Here is a 22,778-nt window from a genome sequence, read left to right on the forward strand (position 1 = left end):
TTTCCAGGAACGTCCCTTTTTGTTTTTTTTCCACCCACCTTGCTGAGAAGTTGCCTGTCTGCTTTCTTGGTTTAACACCACCATGACCTTCTCAAGTCCACGATCTTGAAAAAGCCTATGTATGTTATTTTTTTATTCAGTGAATAATTTTATTGGATTGGATTTATTGTATGTTACTTTTTATCTGTTTTTCTCAATTCATAATATATCAAATACCTTTTAATGTCAGTAAGTATTCATCCACACTTTGTTATTATTGGTTGGATGATATTTTGTTTTATTTATAATGTATATTATTTAATTTTTTTAAGTTGTAGATAGGCACAATATCTTTGTTTAATTTTTTTTAATGTGATGCTGAGGATTGAACCCAGTACCTCACACAGGCTAGGCAAATACTCTACCACTGAGCCACAACCCCAGCCCCATAATATATTTTAAACATTTTATTATACAATGTATCTAACCAGTCTTCTATTGCTGAATATTTAAACTGTTTTCAATATTAGAAACAACACTACAATAAGCAGCAATGTTTCTCTGGGACATGTATGAACAATTATTTTCTTAGGATGTATTCTATGAAGTAGACTTTCTGAACCAATGGATATAAGCCATACCATTAATCTCCACTTTTTTCTCCTCTTGCTATGGGTAATATGTCCTTTATTGATTTTTTAACTCAAATTTACAATTTTTTTTCTAGATTGCTCATCTAACATGTAATTCAGTGAAGAGTTTTTGTTTCCCTTCTCCTGATTATGAAACAGGGTGTCAATTGGAACTTTTCCTATGGCTTGGGTTCAAAACTGAAAACAAGGAAGTGTTACATACCCACATTCTGTGAAAACTGCCAAGAATTGGGATCAGGCACTTCTCCCAGGGCATTCCAAGAAACAGCTGACCTAGCTGGCCCCATCCTCACCATCATCCCGCCCTCAAATTCCCCAGTCCACCTCATAATGCCAGATTCGGGGAGGGGGCAGTAGCACTGGGATATTGGTGTTTATAAGGTAAGCCTGCCGCCTTTTGTGCTCTCCATAGAGAAGCTGACATCTTCTCTTCGAAAGCCAAGTGGAGGGGGAGTGCCAGTAGAGTCACTCACAAGGCTGATCTAGGAGCCCAGGCATCTCTTTCCTCAGGATGTTGCTTACGTTGATAAAGGATCCTCTGAGGTTGGTCACTTTCTAAAGCAGTTTTAGACGACATTACACTCTAGCCCCTGGAGTTCAGGAGAGTAAATTAGTAGATGGATGGTGTCTACTGGACAGTTCTTGTTACATAATCCTTGTCAAAAAGCAATAGTGACTATGATATCATATACCTCTACCTCAGCTTCCCTTTATACACAGCTCTCAAAGAAGACACAGCAGTACTTCATTAGTTCCTGTAACTCCACATAAAACAGGATGGCGAGAACTGTGGAGAAGACAAGAACTGGAAACAGAGCTAACTGGCCACCTTTGAATGACTATGGAATAGGGATAGCTATCCATCTGCTATTATTTGGATGCAGTTTGACCCTCAAATGTCTCTTGGGTTGGAAGCTTGGCTCCAAGGGTGACAGTGTTGAGAAGTGGTGGGCGCTTTAAGAGGTGGGGCCTAATGCAAGTTGGTTAGGTAATTTAAAACATGCCCTTGGAAGAAACTGATAATAGTTCTTGTGGGAACCTGGTTAGTTGTTTTGAAAGGGTTGTTATAAACAGAAAGCCTAGCTCCTTCCTACTATCTCTCTGGCTTTCTGTTTCACCCTATGATTTCTCTTTCTCTCACATGGTCCCACCATGATGCCATCCACCATGATGTGATGTAGCCAGACAGACCTTCACCAGAGCCAGCACCATGCTCTTTGGACTTCCAACCCCCCAAAACTGTTAGGTAGATAGACAAAAAAAAATATGTATATATATATATATATATATACACACACACACACATACACACACATATCTTGTATATTTTGTTATAGTAACAAAAAAGTAGACTAATACACTATCAGAGACCTCCTGTCTATACTTTCCCTATTATTTAAGAAGAAACAAAGTCCTATCTCATTTAAGCCCCAGTATTTGGGATCTCCCTGATCTGCTGCTGCTGCTGCTGCTGCTTTTATTTTATTTTATTTTTTTGGTACTGGAGATTGAACCCGACTGAGCCTTTTTAAATTTTTATTTTGATACAGGGTCTTGCTGAGTTGCTTAGAGCCTTGCTCAGTTGCTGGCTTTGAACTTGCAAATTCTCCTTGCTCAGCCTCCTGAACTGCTGGTATTACAGAAGTGAGCCACCACACCCCAGCCCTGTTCTGCTTCTTAAACTTACCTTAATGAGCACAACTATAGAAGAGGATATCTGCTTTCCAACCCTCCATCCCTGGTCTCTACCTGGGGGGCAGGCCCTAAATCTGGAGGAAGGAGAGGCAGGAAGTGTGTTTCTCAGGAAAATCATGCCCATCTTACCCCTTGCCAACGTTGAGCTGTGTCTAGGATACTAGTTTATGATATGGGAAAAGGGAATGAGCTTCAGATGGAGATGGGATTAAAACTGTTCAACTAGACTGCAGAACTGATACCTCAAGATGACTGAGAGGTGTGAAATATGCTCAAGATATTACCCAGGGGTGACAAGAGTTTCAGAATCCAATTGATGAAATGACTAAAGAAAATAAAAAACTATCTCATATTTAGATTTGACTATGTTGGTAATCTGCATAAACTATAATTTAAAACCCTCAGAAAGTCCCTGTATTTAGAAATTCCCCTCAGGCCTCATTCACTGCCTATAGTTTAGTCTTATTCCTTTCTAAGGAAGTCAATCTCTAGAATCTAGATCAAAATACTTCCTCTTTTTTTAATATTCATGTGTGTGTGTGTGTGTGTGTGTGTGTGTGTTCGCTTTCTCTTTAAAATTCACACACGCTCCCCATTTACACTTGTGCCCTCTATCCACCCTTTCACTTTCTCTCACGGAAGAAAGAGAAAGATCTCATTGTTTCTAGTCTCTTTGCCGCTCTCACTCTTCTTTGTACCTCTGACTCCCAAGCGGCCCCTTTCAGATTCTTCCCTCTCCCTAAGAAAACTGTTTTCCCCTCCTACCACATTCAGCAGAGTCCCCAGGCCATCAGAGATGGCTACACCAACCCAGAGTAGTGGGTTGAATAGTGGTCCCCTCCCCCAGAAAGACTCATGTCCTAGAACATCAAAATATGACCTTATTGGAGATAGAGTCTTTGCAGATGTGATTAAACTAAGGATCAAGATGTGGTCACAAAGGATTGAGGAGGCTCCTAAATCCAACTAGTGTATCCTTGTAAAAGATGGGAAAAGAGAAGGGACAGAGACTGCAGAGAAGACCTGGTGAAGATGGAGGCAAAGCCACACACCACCAAGGACTGCCAGCAACCACAGAAGCCAGGAGAGGCCTGGGATGATTTCTCCCACAGAAACTCCAGAAAGTACAAATCCTGCCAACACTTGATTTCTGACTCCAGCCTTCTGAATGGTGAGAAGTCCATTTCCGTTGTCGTAAGCCACTGTGTAGTGGTCATTTTCATAACAGCCTGGGTGACTAACACACCAAGCCCACCGATGCTCTCTCTGCTCACGATGTCCTTCCAACTTTGCACCCACCGAGGCTTCCCCTTTGAAGGGCCTTCCCAGCCACAAGCCCAGGACCCTCACGCTGCCAAGTGTTGTCCAAGCAGCTCTCCACAGGGCTCATCCTCGCAGCCCTCCTTGATCAATAACCTAGGTTTCTCATCCTGTTTGCTGTGACTGAATGTTTGTGTCAAAATTCTTATGTTGAAATCCTAATCATCAAAGGAATGGTAATAAGTGGGGCTTGGGGTGGTGACTGGGTTATGGAGTGGGATTAGGGCCCTTATAAAAGAGACCCAGAGCTCCTTCCTCCTCCCCGGTATATGAAGACACAGCTGGAACCTATGAACCAGAAAGATGGCCCTTGCTAGACACCAAGACTGCCAGCACCTTGATCTCAGGCTAGTCTCCAGAGTCGTGAGCAATGAATTTCTTCTGTTTATAAGACATTCAGTCTATGGCACTTCATTACAGCAGTCAAAATGGATGATTCCTTCCCTCATTATGTAACCTGTTACATGAGTAAGGAATCTAATCTTTATTCTCATCACAGTGTTTAATAATTGTAAATATATTAAGGCAAACTTCACAAACTGGCACATCTGTTGGGGGCATCTGAAAGTATAGCACAAACATGGATGGAGGGTATTGGATATGGAAAATGACAAACCCCAAAGTAGTGTGGCCTAGGGACAGGGGATGAGGGAGAGGCAATACATTGATAACATTGATCCTTTCCCAATACGTTCTTTCCTAGTGACAAGACAGGCCCTTGGGAGGAGATATCCATCAGGTCTGGAATGTCAGCCTCTGGGAAGAGGCCAGAGGATTGATCCTTCCCAAGACAAATCCTTCCCCAGACCCTTTATCTGGCCCAGAAAAGACAAACCCCAGATACTGACTGCTGACCCTTGACACCCCATCTCGCCCAGTAAAACCGATCCCAAATTCCTGAGGCCCAACCTGACATGCTCATGAACCAAGTCACCTCTCAGTGTAACTATATAAGTATAAACTCCCCCTTTGCCCAGGGGCTCATTTTCCATCAGGAAAGCAGGTCCATCAGAGGCATCACTCTGTCCCTTCATGCTGCGCTGAGCCATGAAGTTTGCAACCAGCCTGGTCCTTTTGTGCTACAGAAGAGACGTTCTACCTGTGTGGAATTCTGTTTTTGTTGTTGTTTGTTTGTTTGTTTTCCTCCATCTTTCTGAGTCCATTTTTTAATCTCACTGAGAAAGGCTGGGGAGCAAAATTTTCTGTTGTTTTTAAATTTTATTTTTAATTAATAATTGCTTATGTTTATGGGGTACAATGGGATGTGGCACACGTAGACTCTGTTGAATGAGTAAATCAAGTTAATTAACTATCCCTTCACATACTTATTGTTCCTTGGTGGTGAGAACATTTAAAATATATGAGAAATGCTGAAATACACATTTATTAAAATTTTGATTGACATGAAATGATGGTGTATATTTAAGAGGTGCAGTGTGATATTTCTACACAGGTGCACAGCATATGCACTGATCAAATCCGAGTAACCTTCACAACTGTCTCAACAGAAGGGCTTGCTCCACGCAGGCAGAAGGGGCTGCTGGGTGTGGGGGCTGCACTGGGGAAAGGCTCGCCCGGTCTCTGCAGGAAGCGTTCCTTTCTCCCAACATCAGGTGACACCCGGGGTCCTCTCACCTAACAAGTAGCCAGTGGAGACAAGCATGGGGACACCCAAACAGAGACAAAGGTATCCAAGACCAAGGGCAGCTCTCCTAGCAGCCTGAGAGACCAGCCCGCCAGCAGGGCAGCTCAGCATGGACTCCACCAGGGCTGCCCCTGCTGTGCTCCAGCACAGCCACCTCTGCATTGAGGGCTTCAAAGATGTTGTGGCCAGTCAGGGAGACGCCTTCATCCAAGTTTTGACCGTGTATCTACCATGGACGATGAACTGTCCACTCAGCACCAGGGAGAAGCGGGGAACGCATTGAGAAGGGTCCCATTTAACTGCGGCTTGCATTTCAGTGGAGGAGAAACCGAATAAACAGGTAAACAAGTAAACAAGATAACTGCAGAATGATGTGCTGTGATGAAAACCAACAGGAGAAAGTGCCCCACAAGGACTAGGGGCGGGTTGTTTTAGAATGGGGGAGCAGCCCACACACACCCCCCCCCACATCCCCACTGGAGGTGACATTGGGATGTGAAAGGTGAGGACAAGCCAAGCTGTTCAGGGAGACTAATCTCAGCAGGGGAAGTGGTGTGGCCAAGTGTAATGGTGACACAGTGGGGAACCAGTGTGATGCACTGGGGGACCAGCCAGAAGGCAACTGGGCTGGATTAGAAGTAAAGGGGACAGTGCAGAGAGGTGAGCAGGCGGATCATGATAGCAACCCAGGTCACTGGGAGGAGTTGGACTCTTGTTCCAACTGCAAAGGGAGGTCACTAGAAGGCTTTAAGCAGGGAATGGCCTAATGTAATTTACATCTTAAAAAACCCACTCTAATGTGGGAGGCAAGAGTAAGAGCGAGGAGGCCAGTTAAGAGGCTTTGCAGTAGCACAGGCTGATCCAGGTGCCTCACATTGATGGATGCTTTGCTCCAGGTTGCAGAGTAGAACTTGCACACTGTTCTCTCATAATAGGTCCACACAGGAAGGAAATCAGAGAAAGCTGTACCATGGCTCTGTGCTGCAGATGGCCGTAGATGTTCTAAGAGGCTGTATCAAAGTGGCTTCAACAGATGGAGGTTTACTTCTCTGTCACACAACAGAGCTGAGCAGTCCAGACCTGCGGCGAGGCTGTCTTGGGCAGCACAAGTGGGTAGAATGAAGAGCACATCTACATGTGACTTTCACCTCTAGTTCTAGATGGCTTATCCAATTCTACACTCATCTTTCCTTTGTCAGTGGAACTGACAAAGGAATCCACGCTCATCTTTCTTAGAGACATAGCACAGAGAGGCACACAGGTTCCAGTTCCATCCCAGTGCTAAGAGTTCAGTCACATGTCCACATGGAGCCACAAGGAATGCTGGGAAATGCAGTCTCCAGCTGGGTTGTCAAGGGTCCTAATAAAACTGGAGTCATTTAATATTAAATGAGAGGATAATGGTTATTCATGGTGACTAATAATCTCCATCACAATATTTTTAAATTTATCTGAATAACCATGTTATGGACTGTATTATGCCCCACACCAAATTCCTATGTCAAAGCCCTAACTCCCACTACCTTAAAATGTGACTGTATTTGGAGACATAATAAAGAGGTGATTAAGGTTAAATGAGGTCATTCAATGGGAACTTAATCCAGTATGAATAGTGTCCTTGTAAGAAGAGGAAGGGACACCAGGGATGTGCACACAGAGAAGAGACCCTGTGAGCACACAGAAAAAAGGTGACCTTCTGTAAACCAGGAAGAGAAGCTTCACCAGAAACCAACCCTTCTGGCACAGAAATTTATTTTAGACTTTAGTCTCTAGAACTGTCAGGAAATAAATTTCTGTTGTTTAAACCACCCAGTATACAGTATTCTGTTATGGCAGCCCTGAAGAACAATACGCACTCCTTCTCAGTAATGGTTACAGGAAAGGCAATCCCATTCCCACTCCTCTACCCTCTTACCTAACCCCCCACAGTAACTTAGTTCAGGTGGGAGACACTAGAGATATCTCCAACACTAGAGAGGGAGAGAAAGTTTGGGCAGTTGGCCATTCTGCTTTCAAACTTCCTCAGAGCTCAGCTCTATCCCTGCCTTTGGGTTCTGAGACATCTCTAGATTCTTGAAATTAAATACCCTTTTTCTCAAGTTGGTATCAGGTGTTGGCAACCAGAATTCAACAGAGAAAGTAGAATATTCATGGAGAAAGAAAATCTTTATCTAAAAAAGAAATAGGTCCCTTATGATAAACCTTTCATATGTCTGAAATGTGTGTGTGTGTTAGTACATCACAAAAATGTAGATTTTAATTCTTTTTAAAAAGGTTACAATTAATATAGTTTAATGTCCACAAATTTTGTGGGAAACATATTATTAAACTTAAAAATATTTGATCATTTAAAATCTGTGCCGTGGATTTTTGTGGGTGGTTTTTGTTAGTTGTTGTTTTTAGTCTAGGAAACAGTGCAACACAGGCTGTGGAAGAATTTGCCATTTGAGAGAGGGCCTATGAAGGAGAACAGTGTTCTCCAAAAGAGCAAGGAAGAGCTAATGTAGACAGAGAGGAGCACTGAAATTTCATTATGGCTTATTTCTTCACAGTGATTCATTCATTATGAAACTGGCTTATTGAATGAATGAAATCCAGAAGGAAATCCACTTCCTTACAACCAGGTTCTGTTAGATCTCCCTCCACAACACCTGATCTTGGGAAGATCCCATACATTCTAGTAATTCTCAAGTCTCATTTTTGTAATTGTACTTCTACATCAGGATTAAATGGCTCAGACTAGTTCCAGTTAACAGAATCTCACACTCAAAAGCTCATTCAAAATTCAGCCTTATCCCTAGCTCAGGCCTTCTGTTCAGTGAAGGGAGGAAGGAATGTAACCAATTGTTTTACTTTTCCTTGGTCTTCTCCGCCTTCTTATATTCTGGATGCCCCTAGAGCTTTGCAAGGAAAGAGGGTATTATACAAAGAGGCATGTCCCTGCCGTTAACTACTGGTTTAGGCAAATAGGCTATCACACTCCTACTTCTGTTGTGTCAGAAACCAAAAGGTGGCCCTTTTATGGCATGCATCTGTGGGTTATTTGGAGACCCAAATATAGAGTAGACTCCATATCACACAGTTCCTTAATGCAAATGGCACACAATCTGGCTGATCTCTTCCACAACTCCTGCAATGCACCTCTTCCCCCCAACCCCTTGGCCTCTGGGTGCCACAATATCTCTGCACAATAGGCTGCCTTGTTGGTTGAGGTCCTATTGTGACAACTCAAACCCAGCTACCATGGTCAGTCTGGCCCACAGGAAATGCCTTTGCCATGCTGATGATGGAAGGACAGGTTGCAGTCACTGTACCCCTTCTCTTGTCCTACCATTCTGTGCTGCCCAAGCCAACCTCTCTCCTTTTCTCCAGTACAAGCACTCATCTATTCACTCAACAAATACTTATGCAGCACCTATAAATAGCTAAGAATCACACCTTGCCTGCTGCATGGATCTTATACTCCTGTTCCTCTGCAAAATTTCAGTCTGGAAGGAGAATGACAGACTACTTTCCTATATTCTGGGAGCCCCTCTCACTTGCCCTTTGAAGGTATTCAAAGCAATCTCGCCATATTTTGGAGCCTCCACTTAATGACTCTCTAAATGACCCTTTTGAATCCAGTATTCTAGAGATGGCAACGTGGACTGATAATTACTAGTCCTTTTCTGCTCTTTTAGGAAGTCCAGCCTGGCTGTGTCTCTCTCTCTCTGTGAATATGGGAGCATTTATTGCCTTTCATCAGCTTTGGGCATTAGGCAAAAGTCGAAGACAACAACAACAAAACAAAAAAAAATATTTTGATATCAAATGACACATAAATTTGACTCTCAGTGTCTTTGGCAAGCAAGTATACCCAAGTCTTTCACCTCAGAAGCCTATAACTGAAGGCCATATTTCCTATTATACACACATATTATAATGCCATGAGTTTCCAATGGTTAAATACATGTTTGTGTGTTAGAGTCAAAAAGTCAATAAACTATTACTCACATGTAGAGAAAATACTGTCTTATATTTCATAACTGGCCTAATATTTTTCCTAGGCCCAAAGCTTAGGATGATAAAACTCACCCAGAGTCCAATGAGGATTCAGAGGAGGCTCCAAGGACCAGTGCATACAGTTCTGAGGCCACCTCTTTTCTTGATGACATGAAGTCACAAAGTCTCCTTTCCCTCTTTCATTTGGGAAAGGAGAGTGGGGAAGAAAGATCCCTGAATGAGAATTTACTCAAAAAAGACTGTTTCAATGTGAAAACGGAGAGTAAACAGGAAGATACTAAGATTTCTCTAATTGGCAAAATGAGCATCACCTTTATCCCCACCCCAAACCTAATTCCCCAACTCAGTTGAAACAAGGTTTCCATTGTATCTTCCCCAAAGACATGGTGGATATGGAAGCAGCCCCAGATAGGAGCTAGAAATGATATTCATCAGAGTTCAAGATAATGGTGTTAATTGGGATTTCCTGACTTTAAGTTTTCACATCATTGTTTTCATTGACTAGTGTTAAGTTCATATTAAAAGCAGCTCTGATGTTAGCCCAAAAAAGTCCCTGTTTGCTCTTCTCCAAGGGCCATTCCAAGTAAGTGCGCTGTGTCATGAGAGCCCTCAGCTTGTGATACTTGTTGGGAATGCTATTGGGTGGGATGGGTTCCAGTAAGATCAGGAGTAAGTTTTCAGACCCTTCATGGAAGAGATTGTGGTGGGCAAAGTACAGCTCATAATGGCACCACTCACTCTGGACAAAGTTGGGGGACAAAACAAAGATGGACTTGTAGCTCTTCTCAATGCAATTTATGATATTTTCCACAATGCTTTTGCCAGGAACAAAGTTTCTTTCATGGAGACAGATCCGGATATCTTCTTTTTCTAGGCAGGGTACTAGTTCATTTTTTACCCAGACAGAATCATGTTCACTGTATGAAATAAAAGCATGGAACTGAAGATTTCTTTGGAGTTCTTCCAAGGGGATGTTCCTAGTTCTGTGCCGAGTCTTGGCCCACTGACACACCATCCTGAGATACCAGGGCAGATCCAAGTAGAGGCAGAAGAAGGTCACAGAACCAGCTAACACCAGCACCACGACCCCAATGGTGACAATCAGCAGACCTGTGTTACAGGATAATGGAGACACATGGAAGTCCTTTAGTGGGGTTCCCTTATAGCTTTCTGGGTAGTCACACTTATAAGCATCAGGCCAGCCCTCTACCACTTCACTTGGTAGTTGGCCTATATGTTGGATGAAGTCTCTGAGCTCACATGTGCATTGGAATGGGTTGCTCCCTGCTTGTATTGACTTCATCTTCTGGCAGCTCTGGAAGAAATCAGCTGATGGGTGGGAAATAGAATTATGGTCAATGATCAGTACAGAGAGGCTGCTGAAGGTACCACATCCGGGAAGGTCAGCTAAAGAATTGAATGCTACATTGAGTTCTTGCAAAGCTTCCAGATGGGTGACATCTTTAGGGATGTTCATGATTCTGTTATTGTGAAGATCAAGTACCCTGACCTTGGGAGGCAAACAGCTGAAAACTGAGTCAGTAAGTATATTTGAAGACATATTTAATACCACTATACTTTCAACCCAAGTGCAATTTTCCTCAAGTCTATGAGATTCCAGAGAATTCAAGCTAACATCCAGGAATTCCAAGGACGGCATATTCTTTGTCATGAGAGATACTTTACAAAGGTTTTTTAATCCATTTTTTTGCAAGATAAGTGTCTCCAATTGCACTAAAGTGGAACAGTTTTGAAAAACACTATCTGTGAACACATTCTGGGTAAAGTTCAAAAATTTAAATGTGCTTGGTGCTTGAGGACAAAGCATATGAATAAAAGGTGTGTCTGATATGGTTAACATCATAATGTTCATCTCAGAAAACACTGTGTACAACGCTGTCTGTGAGAAGATAAAAACTTGGTTTTTAATATGTTCTATTTTTAATGCTTTCAGTGCTGTTTCAGAATAAGCAAAATCTTCTTCATTAATGCTTTCGACTATTGTTAAATTGTAAATATTGAGATATTCCACAGGTTTGGGCCAAAGGAACTGAAAAACTCTAACCAAGCATTTCCAAGTTGTTTCCATGTGGTTGAGAGTAAAGTTCAGTAAGGTTGGACCTCTAATGAGTTCCAATAAAAAGTTAATTAAGACTTGACAGTTCTCATCATTCAATTTAATATTTGTCAGCTGTAAGCACCCTAAAGTATTAACTGATATGTTCACTTGGACAGAAAATAAACTCTCTGGGTGGAAAACAAAATGAAGTGATTTTGTGTTCAGAATTTGAAGACTTTCTGCCTCATTTTCTTTCACGTAATAACCTCCTAAATCCAGAAGAATGTAATTTAGATGCAAGTGAGCAATTGGTAGCAGATCTAATGGCTGGAACTTTGCAGCACTTAATCCCAAGAAATTCAATTGTGTCAAGTTGCCAAATTCTGTACAGATGGGCAGAGCATCAAAGTCATTGAATGAGAGATCTAAATGTTTGACACCCACCACAGGGTAGCAGGATATCTTTTGCAACTGATTGTGAGATAAATCCAAATATTCCAGGTAGCGGTTGAACTTGAAAACACTAAAATCAAGTCTCTGGATTCTATTATGGTAAAGTCGCAAAACTTTCAGCCCCGACAAGAAGCTGAAGTCAGAGATCTGAAGCTCAGATATGTAGTTTTGAGATATGTCTAAGACTTCAGTTCTTGGTGACAGGTCTTTCGGAACATGCGTCAGGCCTATTTTTGACATGTCTACTCTAAGTTCATTTTCACCAGAGACCTGGACTATGATTCCGACTATTAAGATCACGATACAAAAAAACCAAAGGTTTGTGACAACAGGCTCTTTGTCTGGGGTCATGATGCAATGGTTCTCCTCAAGGGCCGCTGTTCTTCTGACCATTTTGAATTCAGTCCAGTTTCTAGAAATTCGACATATAGTAAAATGAGTAAAGTTTGAATGATGGCTTTCAAACTTCCGCTTCCTAAAAGCTCAATGACTTCTTCATTCACAATCACAGTCATTTCTGTCCCCAGATTTTTACATGATATTTTTTTCCCTGTTACACAGCTTGCTGGTGCCAGGGGGAACACAAGGAATCATGGCCATATGTTTTGACTTGTCCAGTGGCTCCCTAAGGATTCACTATGGGGTTGTCTTTGCTTCACATACCTCAGAAGTTTAAGAGTTGGAGAAACCTCCTGGGTGGTGTTTGTGGGAAAGATTTAAAGGTAAATATACTAGCTGCAGCCACATGGGGCAAGAAATAACAGATAAGCAAGCCATTGACCTACCACAAAGCCAGGGAGGGAAAAGGCTGGGAACAGAGCTACGCGAGAGAACAGAGGCTTCGGAAAGCTCCATGTATGCCCACAAATCCACAAGTCCACACCCTGCCCAGAGCTGGACACAGGCTCAGAGAAGAGCTGAGAAAGGTCTAACCTTTTACCTCTGCTGAATGTCTAGGCTCCACCTGAGCAGAAAGTGAAGTCTAAGGCAGAGGGGCTCCAACATGGAGCCAGTCTGCAAAGATCCAGAGTTGGTTTGTTTTTTTGTTTTTGTTTTTGTTTTTTTGGTGTTTGGTTTGTTTTTTTGCTGCAGGTGTTTGAGGAAATCTCAAATCACTAGTTGACCACTGAGCTAACAGAAAATTCAGCGTTCACAGATGACAGTCATTCCAAATATTGTTTAGAAAAGTCACTGAATAAGTGAACAACTCTGACCCACAGCAGGCAGCACAAGAAGCCCTGGAGGAGGTGAGAATCTGATTTCTAGTTACCACATTAGAATATTTAAACTATAAAACTTCTAGAAGAAAATATGTCTGACTTGAAAAAAAAAAAAAGTATTGTTCACTCCTGGGTTGGGAAAGTAATTAAAAGAATAATGTCAAAGTCAAAGAAATGACACACCCAACATCAAATCTCACTCTGACACTACAGTAATCAAGACAGTGTGGCGCTCCCTCCCTCTCTCTCCTCTCTGATCAACATGTGAGCTGCTTCCCTCTGCCACAGTCTTCCACCATGATGTTCAGCCTCACCTTGAGTCCCAAGGAATGGAACCAGACTTCTGTGGACTAAGGCCTCTAAAATCAGTCTTGATTAGCACCTGCACAGGACTCCTGGCTGCCCACCCATGCAGGAATCCCAGCTGCTGTTCCCACACAGGACACCTGGCCATAGCCCACATGCAGGAACTCCGGCCACTTCTCCCTTGTGGATCCCCATCTACCAATGTGGGGCTCCTCCGGTGACCTCCAACTTGGGGCACTGCAACCACTGCCACAGTCCCCTACGTGAGGTAGCCTGCACGTTGGAACACTGCACTGGGTCTGGTGACAGCTGCCAGCCACAATACTGCATGCTGCGGAGCTGCATCTCTGAACAAGCCACTCAAAGCCACCACCCGGCCCCACCCAACCCAGCAGCCCATGGCTGAAAGTAGCTTCCTCCATCTTAGGACATCTTCGTGGTCATCTTTAGTTGGGGCAACTCTCAGCTTGGAAATCTGGCTGAGCTTAGAAGCAATATCCAGGTACTGAAAGCCCCCAACTTCTCTCCCTCCTCAGCAGCCCCTAACCAGGCACCATGCCTGAGGCTATGGGGCCTGTCCCTAGCTCACAAAACCGGGTCGCAAAACCGGGTCCCAAACTACTCAACATAAAACAGCTCTCTGCAACAGGTGTGCAGCCCCCAGAGCGCAGCCCACAAGACCTCTGGAGAGAAAGGTTCCTGATTGGAAAGTAGAAAGGGAAGGGGTGAGTGAGATACAGTCAATAGACTGAATTAGAGACCAAGAATGGCGAGGTCTACAGGTGATATAAGGAGATAAGACCAGGTGCCCACATCACACAAGTGGGCCCCAAAGGAGATCCTTGGGGTACAATCTCCCATTGGGGAATGGCAAGGACTATACCCCACCTCCAGGAGCCATGCCACAAGACCAACCCTCCCACCCTAATAACCTTCACCATTCTGAGGATGGAGGTACAAGCAAACAACAGAAAACCCTACCTATTGGATGAGAAGAGGAGCTGGAAAGATGCTGGTCTCCAACAAAAACAATCCTTGTATTTTCCTCTGAGATTCTCTCTCTCTCTCTCTCTCTCTCTGTCTCTCTCTCTCTCTCCTCCTGCCCTCAAATCCCCAACATTTGTGAAACCAAGTTCTTTTCATGAATTAGGCTACTGAGGACTAGAATGTTTGAATAGTGTTATTACAGTGATGTTATATATTATTTTATCTCCTATTTTTACATTTTTTACTTTTCTTAATATTTATGTTTGTTTGTTTATTGTACTCTACTGTATTCCCACTTACTTGTCTCCCCAAATCACTTTCTCTCTCTTCTCCTACTAATCAACTTCTTTAGATTCCTCTTTCACGCTTTCTAAGATCTGATAACTCCAAATCCTCACCTCCTATCCCCTCAGCATCTCATCCTACACCTCACTCCGGGTTCTTTGTCACCATCAGAAACTATAGACCCTTTTGCAAACCTATGTTTATATTGTAGATAATAATTTAATTCACCATTTCTGTATATTGTGACAAAGTCATAAACATCTTAATAGCAGCTATTTGGTTTAAGGTTGTATATTCTGTGTATTAGGATCTGTTCACATTGTTCTCCCCCTTAAAGAAGAGGTATTGAAAACCTGCAGGGACACTGTAAGCCTATAGGGTTAAAGCCGTAAAGCCATGGATCTGCAGTGCTAGAAGGAAGGACACAGGAACAACATGAAAAAATAAAGGAAAAAAGTGCCCCCCCCCCCAAACAAGATAATACGTTATTAGAATCCATGGCCAGAACAACAGAAGAAATTACAGAGAAAGAGTTCAGGATGTACATAATTAAAATGTTCTGTGAATTCAAGGATGATATAAGAGAGCGATTATAGGCAGCAAAAGATCATTTCTATAAAGAGCTACGTAAGCAAATACAGGAAACAAAAGATTATTTCAATAAGGAGATAGGGGTTCTGAAAAAAAAAAAAACAGAAATCCTTGCAATGAAAGAAACAATAAACCAAATTAAAAGTTCAATAGAAAGCATCACCAACAGATTAGATCATGTAGAAGACAGGACCTCAAAAAATGAAGATAAAATATATAATCTTGAAAAGAATGTTGACCAGATGGTGAAAATGATGAGAAACCATGAGCAGAACATTCAAGAATTATAGAATAACATAAAAAGACCAAATTTTAAAGTTATTGGGATAGATGAAGGCATAGTTCCGAACCAAAGGGATGAACAATATATTCAATAAAATAATATCAGAAAATTTTTCAAACATGAAGAATGAATTGGAAAATCAAGTATAAGAGGCTTATAGGACACCAAATGTACAAAATCACAACAGATCCACACCAAGGCACATTATAAATGAAAATGCTTAGCATACAGAATAAGCAGAGAATTTTAAAAGCCACAACAGAAAGGAATCGGGTTATATATAGGGGAAAACAATTAGGATATCTGCAGATTTTTCAATCCAGACCCTGAAAGCTAAAAGATCCTGGAACAACACATATCAAGCTCGGAAAGAAAATGGATGCCAACCAAGAATCTATATCCAGCAAAATTAAGCCTTAAATTTGATGATGAAATAAAAACCTTCCATGATAAACAAAAGTTAAAATAATTTACAACTAGAAACCCGCACTACAGAACATCCTCAGCAAAATATTCCATGAGGAGGAAACAAAAAACACCAATGAAAATCAGCAAAGGGGGGTATTACACTAAAGAAAATACTTATCAAAGGAGAAAACAAGTTAAATAACAAAAATAAACAATATGACTGGGAATACAAATCATGTCTCAATAATAACCCTGAATGTTAATGACCTAAACTCACCAAACAAAAGACATAGACTGGCAGATTGGATTTTAAAAAGCCTTCAAAAGACCCATCTCATAGGAAAAGACATCCACAGCCTGAAGGTGAAAGGTTGTGAGATAACATATCACTCACATGGACTGTGGAAACAAGCAGGAGTTTCCATCCTCATATCAAATAAAGTAGACAATGAGCCAAAGTTAATCAAGAGGGATAAAGAAGAACATTTCATACTGTTCAAGGGAACCATTCATCAACAAGACATAACAATTATAAATATATATGCCCCAAACAATGGAGCATCTACATTCATCAAACAAACTCTTCTCAAATTCAAGAGTCAAATAGACCACAACACAATAATTCTGGGTGACTTTAACACATCTCTTTCACCACTGGATAGATCTTCCAAACAAAAGCTGAACAAAGAAACTATAGAACTCAATAATATAATCAATAACTTAGACTTAACAGACATATATAGAATATTTCATCCTTCAACGAGTGAATACACTTTCTTCTCAGCAGCACATGGAACCTTCTCTAAAATAGAACATATATTATGCCACAAAGCAACTCTTAGCAAAAAAACAAAAAAAATAGATACTACCCTGAATTACATCAGATCATAATGGAATTAAATTAGAAACCAATGATAAAATAACACCTGGAGACTAAATAATATGTTATTGAATGAACAATGGGTTGCAAAAGACATCAAAGAGGAGATTAAAAAATTCTTAGAGGAAATGAGAACACTGATACAACATATAAAAATCTCTGGGACACTATGAAGGCAATACAAAGAGGAAAGTTCATTGCATGGAGTTCATTCCTTAAAAGAAGAAAAAGTCAGCAAATAAATGACTAACATTACATCTCAAAACCCTAGAAAAATAAGAACAAATCAATACCAAAAGCTGTAGAATACAGGAAATAATTAAAATCAGAGCTGAAATCAAGGAAATTGAAACAAAAGAAACAATTGAAAAATTGACAAAACAAAAAGTTGTTTCTTTGAAAAATAAATAAAATTGATAAACCCTTAGCCATGATAACAAGAAGGAGAAAGAAAACTCAAATTACTAATATCCATGATGAAAAAGGAAATATTACCACAGACACTACAGAAATACAGAAGATCATTAGAATTCATACCCCATTTGAATCAAATGTATGATATGTCAAGATCATTGTACTGTCATGAGCAACGAATAAAAAAAAAGAAATTATTTTGAAAATTTGTACTCCCATAAAATAGAAAACATTGAAGGCATTGACAAATTTATAGAGTCATGTGATTTGCCCAAACTGAATCAGGATGATATACACGAGTTAAACACATCAATTTCAAGCAATGAAATAGAGGACACCACCAGAAGCCTATGAACCAAGAAAATCCCAGGACCAGATGAATACACAGCTGAGTTCTACAAGACCTTCAAAGAAGAACTAATACCAATACTTGTCAAATTATTTCATGAAATAGAAAAATAGGAAACACTTCCAAACACATTCTATGAGGCCAATATCACCCTGATTCCAAAACCAGACAAAGACACATCAAAGAAATAAAACTTCAGACCAATATCTCTAATGAACATAGATGCAAACATTCTCAATAAAATCCTGGCAAATCGAATACAAAAACATATCAAAAAGATAGTGCACCACAATCAAGTGGGTTTCATCCCAGGGATGGTTCAACATATGGAAGTCAATAAGTGTACTTCATCACATCAATAGACTTAAAGGTAAGAATCATATGACCATCTCAATAGATGCAGAAAAAGCATATGACAAAATACTCCCTCATGTTCAAAATACTTGAAAAACGAAGGATAACAGGAACTAGGGATAACAGGGTATCTCAACATTGTAAAAGCTACCTATGCTAAGCCACAGGTCAACATCATTCCAAATGCAGAAAAACTGAAAGCATTCCTTCTAAAAGCTGGAACAAGACAGAGATGCCCTCTTTCACCACTACTACTTAACATAGTTCTTAAGACTCTAGCCAGACCAATTAGACAGACAAAAGAAATCAAAGGGATACAAATAGGAAAAGAAAAACTCATATTATCACTATTTGCTGACAATATGATTCTATACCTAGAAGATTTTTTAAAAAATTCCACCAGAATACTTCTAGAACTAATAAATGAATTCATCAAGGTATCAGGATATAAAACCAACACCCATAAATCAAAGGCATTTCTGTACATCAGTGACAAATCCTCTGAAAAAGAAACTAGGAAAACTACTATTTTTACTATTGTAAAACTATTTTTACAATAGCCTCAAAAAATAAATTGAATACTTGGGAGTCAATGAAAGAGGTGAGAGACCTCTACAATGAAAATTACAGAACGCTAAAGAAAGAAATTAAGAAAGACCTTAGAAGATGGAAAGATCTCCCTTGTTCTTGGATAGGTAGAATTAATGTTGTCAAAAATCACAATACTACCAAAAGCACTATACAGATTCAATGCAATTCCAATCAAAATCCCAATGACATTCCTCTTAGAAATATAAAAAGCAGTCATGAAATTCATCTGGAAAAATAGGAGATCCAGAATAGCTAAAGCAATCCTTAGCGAGAAGAGTGAAGCAGGTAGCATCACTATACCAGACCTTAAACTATACTACAGAACAATAGTAACAAAAATGGCATGGTATTGGCACCAAAACAGACCTGTAGATCAATGGTACAGAATAGAGAACAGAAAGACAAACCCACATAACTATAGTTATCTCATATTTGACAAAGGTGTCAAAAACATGCATTGGAGAAAAGATAGCCTCTTTAACAAATGGCATTGGAAAAACTGGAAATCCATATGCAACAAAATGAAATTAAGCCCCTGTCTCTCACCATGCACAAAACTCAAAGTAGATCAAGAACCTAGGAATTAAACCAGAGACCCTGCGCCTAATAGAAGAAAAAGTAGGCTCAAATCTTCATCAAGTCGGATTAGACCCCAACTTCCTTAATAAGACTCCTATAGTGCAAGAAATAAAATCAAGAATCAATAAATGGAATGAATTCAAACTAAAAAGCTTCTTCTCAGCAAAAGAAACAATCAGTGAGGTGAATAGAGGGCCCAGTTTTAATTTGTTATTAAAGATACAGAATGAAGCATTTAGGAATAAAATATCAGAATTTCTTAATTTAATTTAATTTTGGGAGCAAATTTTTACCACACGCATTCAGATAGAGCACTCATCTTTAGGAAATATAAAGAACTCAAAAAATAACCCAATCAATAAATGAGTCAAGGAACTGAACAGATACTTTCCAGAAGAAGATATACAATCAATCAACAAATATATGAAAAAAAATGTTCAACATCTCTAGCAATTAGAGAAATGCAAATCAAAACTATTCTAAGATTTCATCTCATTCCAGTCAGAATGGCAGCTATAAAGAATACAAACAACAATAAGTGTTGGCGAGGTTGTGGGGGAAAAGGCACACTCATACATTGCTGGTAGGACTGCAAATTGGTACAAACACTCTGGAAAGCAGTATGGAGACTCCTTGGAAAACTTGGAATGTTTGACACAGCTATTCCATTCCTTGGTTTATACCCAAAGGACTTAAAAACAGCATACTATAGTAATGCAGCCACATCAATGTTAATAGCAGCAAAATTCACAATAGCTAAATTGTGGAACCAACATAGATGCTCTTCAATAGATGAATGGATCTCTATATAAAATACAAACTAGGGCTGGGGACGTAGCCCAGTGCCCCAGAGTTCAAGCGGTGGTACCAAAAAAAAAAGAAAAGAAAAAAATATTATTTTTAATTTGTTATTAGAGATACAGAATGAAGCATTTAGGAATAAAATATCAGAATTTCTTAATTTAATTTAAGATACTTAATAGAAGATAAAGGGATTCAAATGAGAATTTTTGTTTCTCAGAAACAAAAAAGGAATGACCTTTTTCATCAATCATATTGAAAAAACTCAGAAATAGAATAACCACTGTTAGTAAGTGGGAACAAAAATAAAAACTCTCACTACTTGAGCAGGAATGAGAAATTAGTACAACATTTATAAAGGGTTATTTGGTAGTTTATATAAATTCCTTTAAAATATGCCTACTCTTAAAATATTCCTAGAAGTAATTCCACTTCTAGGAATTTGTTAAAGAAATAATAAAAAAATATGACCATGGGGATCCATGAAAGATGATGAAAAATCAGAATGTCTAGTGTAGAAACTGGTTAAATCAAATATGGTATATCCATACCATGGAATAGCATGCAGTCTCCAATCCTGACAGCACTCTGAAAAAAATCTGCAGTAACTGCTAAGTGAATAAAAGCACCAAATTGCATCATGAGTGTGACTCCAAGTTTGTAAAATATGATCAAACCTGATGAACACAAAGCCTAGAGGAAAAAGAATATAAAGAAACATACCAAGTATTAAGATTTGTCATCTCTGAGTCTCAGATGAATTTAATTTTCTTTCTTAAAATACTTTCAAATAGGGCTGGGGCTGTAACTCAGTGGTAGAGCACTTGCCTCATAAGTGTGAGGCACTGGGTTCAATCCTCAGCAAGAAAGAAAGGAAGGAAGGAAGGAAGGGAGGGAGGGAGGAAGAAAGGAAGGAAGAAATTGTGTTCATCTACAACTAAAAAAAATTTTTTAAAAGTACTTTCAAATATTTCTAAAATTTCTTATTTTGAATATTTTTTATAATTTCAAAATATTATCTTAAGACAACTAAAGAGTTGTCTTTAATTATAACTTATGTAAAATATTTCATATGTAAAGATGCATGCTTGTATTATTTGGAATATTAATATATATATATAAAGAAAGAATTTCCTCAGTTAGTTAGATAACTGACAGTCATGGATGAGAACTCACTCTGCGGTCTCCCCCACAGACCAACCTCTAGGTCAGAGGACTGAAATTCAGCCATCACGTGGGGAAGTGGAAAGCTTATAACACCCACCACAAAGTACAAATATTCCCCTCCAGGTGTTCGTAGCCTTGAGCAACTCCTACTCTACACACTTGACAAACCAGCCAGGAACTTTGATATATGTAAAGGGGGTGGCGCTGGAAGACAGGAAATTTATGAGGTCACTGTTTTCTTAAGGAAGTAAAAAGAGATAGGTAAAAGTCATTTAATGAATGCATCAAATGAAAAAGGAGAGAAAAACGAACAAGTAAAAACTTTTTCAGACAAAACGGTGTTGGAGGAACCTATAAAAATTAAAGCTACAAGAAAGGAGAGACCAGAAACAAAGAAAACAAAAACATTAAGTTAGGTAAGTGTAGGAAAAGAATTTATAATCAAGTCAACAAATATGCCAAAGAAACACTGTTTCTTTTGTCAAACTTAAGGTAGGGAGCCTGGAGGGAGCTGAGGGCTGGCACCGCTGAATTCACAGGTTACAAAGAGCTTGGTCCCTGTCACTTCCTCCATTTAATTAATGGTGCTAGGTGCTCGGGATATTAATATGAAAAGGAATGCCAGGAACCCTCCTTCAAAAGGCTACTGAGTTAGTGACAGATCCAGACCAATAAACTTTCACAGTTCATGCACAGGGGAGCTCAAACACACATGTACACTATAAAAGTATGTAACTTGTGATAGTTGCTCTATCAATGATATAAACTGCTGTAAATGTTGCCGAAAACAAGGAACTAGAGAAAGACGAAGAGAGAAAACACCACAGACGAAAGCGGAAGAAATAAATAACAAAAGTTAGTTTTTTTCCACCATTGCTAAAAGTATTAGTTGTTTTATATCTTGCATAAAGACACACTACTTATTTGTGTACAATTCAAAGGACCCTTATAACATTAAAACAACAACAAAATCATTTTGCAAAAATTTCAAAGGTTATTTCCTACATAATCATAAGAATTCTCTTCCTTATTTGACGTATTTGCACCATAACTTGAAAAATCCACAAAAGCTTTCTTACTTACCAAAATTTCTTTTTTCAGAAGAAGAGAAAATAACTTCTAAGAGCACGAAAATAAGTACTTGACGAATGCAAGTCCTCAAAGTAAAGCAGTACAATACCAGGTACATGGTTTGGTGCCATCTTTTGGCGCTTACTGGAATTACTCCCACATAGAAACTTCCTTTTATTTATTTATTTTTTAATTTTATTTTTTAAATTTTTGGTAGTTGTAGATGGACAGAATGCCTTTATTTTATTAGTTTATTTTTATATGGTGCCAAGGATTGAACCCAGGGCCTCACACATGCAAGTGCTCAGAAACTTCCTTTTTTAAAAGTCATGGGCATACCAGGCTTTCCTGGGCGGCAGACTAAATCAATATATACTTACATTCACATAAGAAAGCAGCTTATGAAAATTCCACTGTGAAGGAAAGTATTTTTCTAACATTAATTTTATCCTGAGAGTGTGCACCCTGAATATTAAGTTATCACCAGAGTGGAAAACTTTGCCTGTTCTTCAGTACCACCATATTTAACATTTCCTGAATAATTGCATCTGCTATTATCAATCAATGCCTGAGCATTATTTTAGCTAGATGAGATACTGAAAATAAGCCTAGCACCACAATTTTTTTTTAAATCAGCTTTCAAGGAAAGCTTAATATTTGATACATGTTTAGCCATACCTAAGAGG

At 39.6% G+C, this 22,778-nt stretch overlaps 2 protein-coding genes across 2 annotated transcripts in view; both read right to left on the reverse strand.

Annotated features, from left to right (window-relative positions):
- Tlr1 (toll like receptor 1) overlaps positions 1-22,183 on the reverse strand; it is a 36,677-nt gene extending 14,494 nt beyond the window's left edge. Inside the window, exon 1 of the mRNA XM_027938763.3 lies at positions 22,105-22,183. The gene's annotated coding sequence lies outside the window, so the exon portion shown is untranslated. The remainder of the gene's footprint in view (positions 1-22,104) is intronic.
- Positions 5,016-12,218, reverse strand: Tlr6 (toll like receptor 6). The gene is made up of 2 exons (XM_027938738.2): positions 9,367-12,218; positions 5,016-6,661 (listed from the first exon to the last, which is right to left on the reverse strand). The coding sequence occupies exon 1, from the start codon at positions 12,197-12,199 to the stop codon at positions 9,767-9,769; it is 2,433 nt and encodes an 810-aa protein (XP_027794539.2). The 5' UTR covers positions 12,200-12,218; the 3' UTR covers positions 5,016-6,661; positions 9,367-9,766.
- Positions 22,184-22,778: the final 595 nt, after the last annotated feature.

The sequence above is a fragment of the Marmota flaviventris genome, chromosome 7, assembly GCF_047511675.1.
Source record: "Marmota flaviventris isolate mMarFla1 chromosome 7, mMarFla1.hap1, whole genome shotgun sequence".
Classification (NCBI taxonomy): Eukaryota; Metazoa; Chordata; class Mammalia; order Rodentia; family Sciuridae; genus Marmota; species Marmota flaviventris.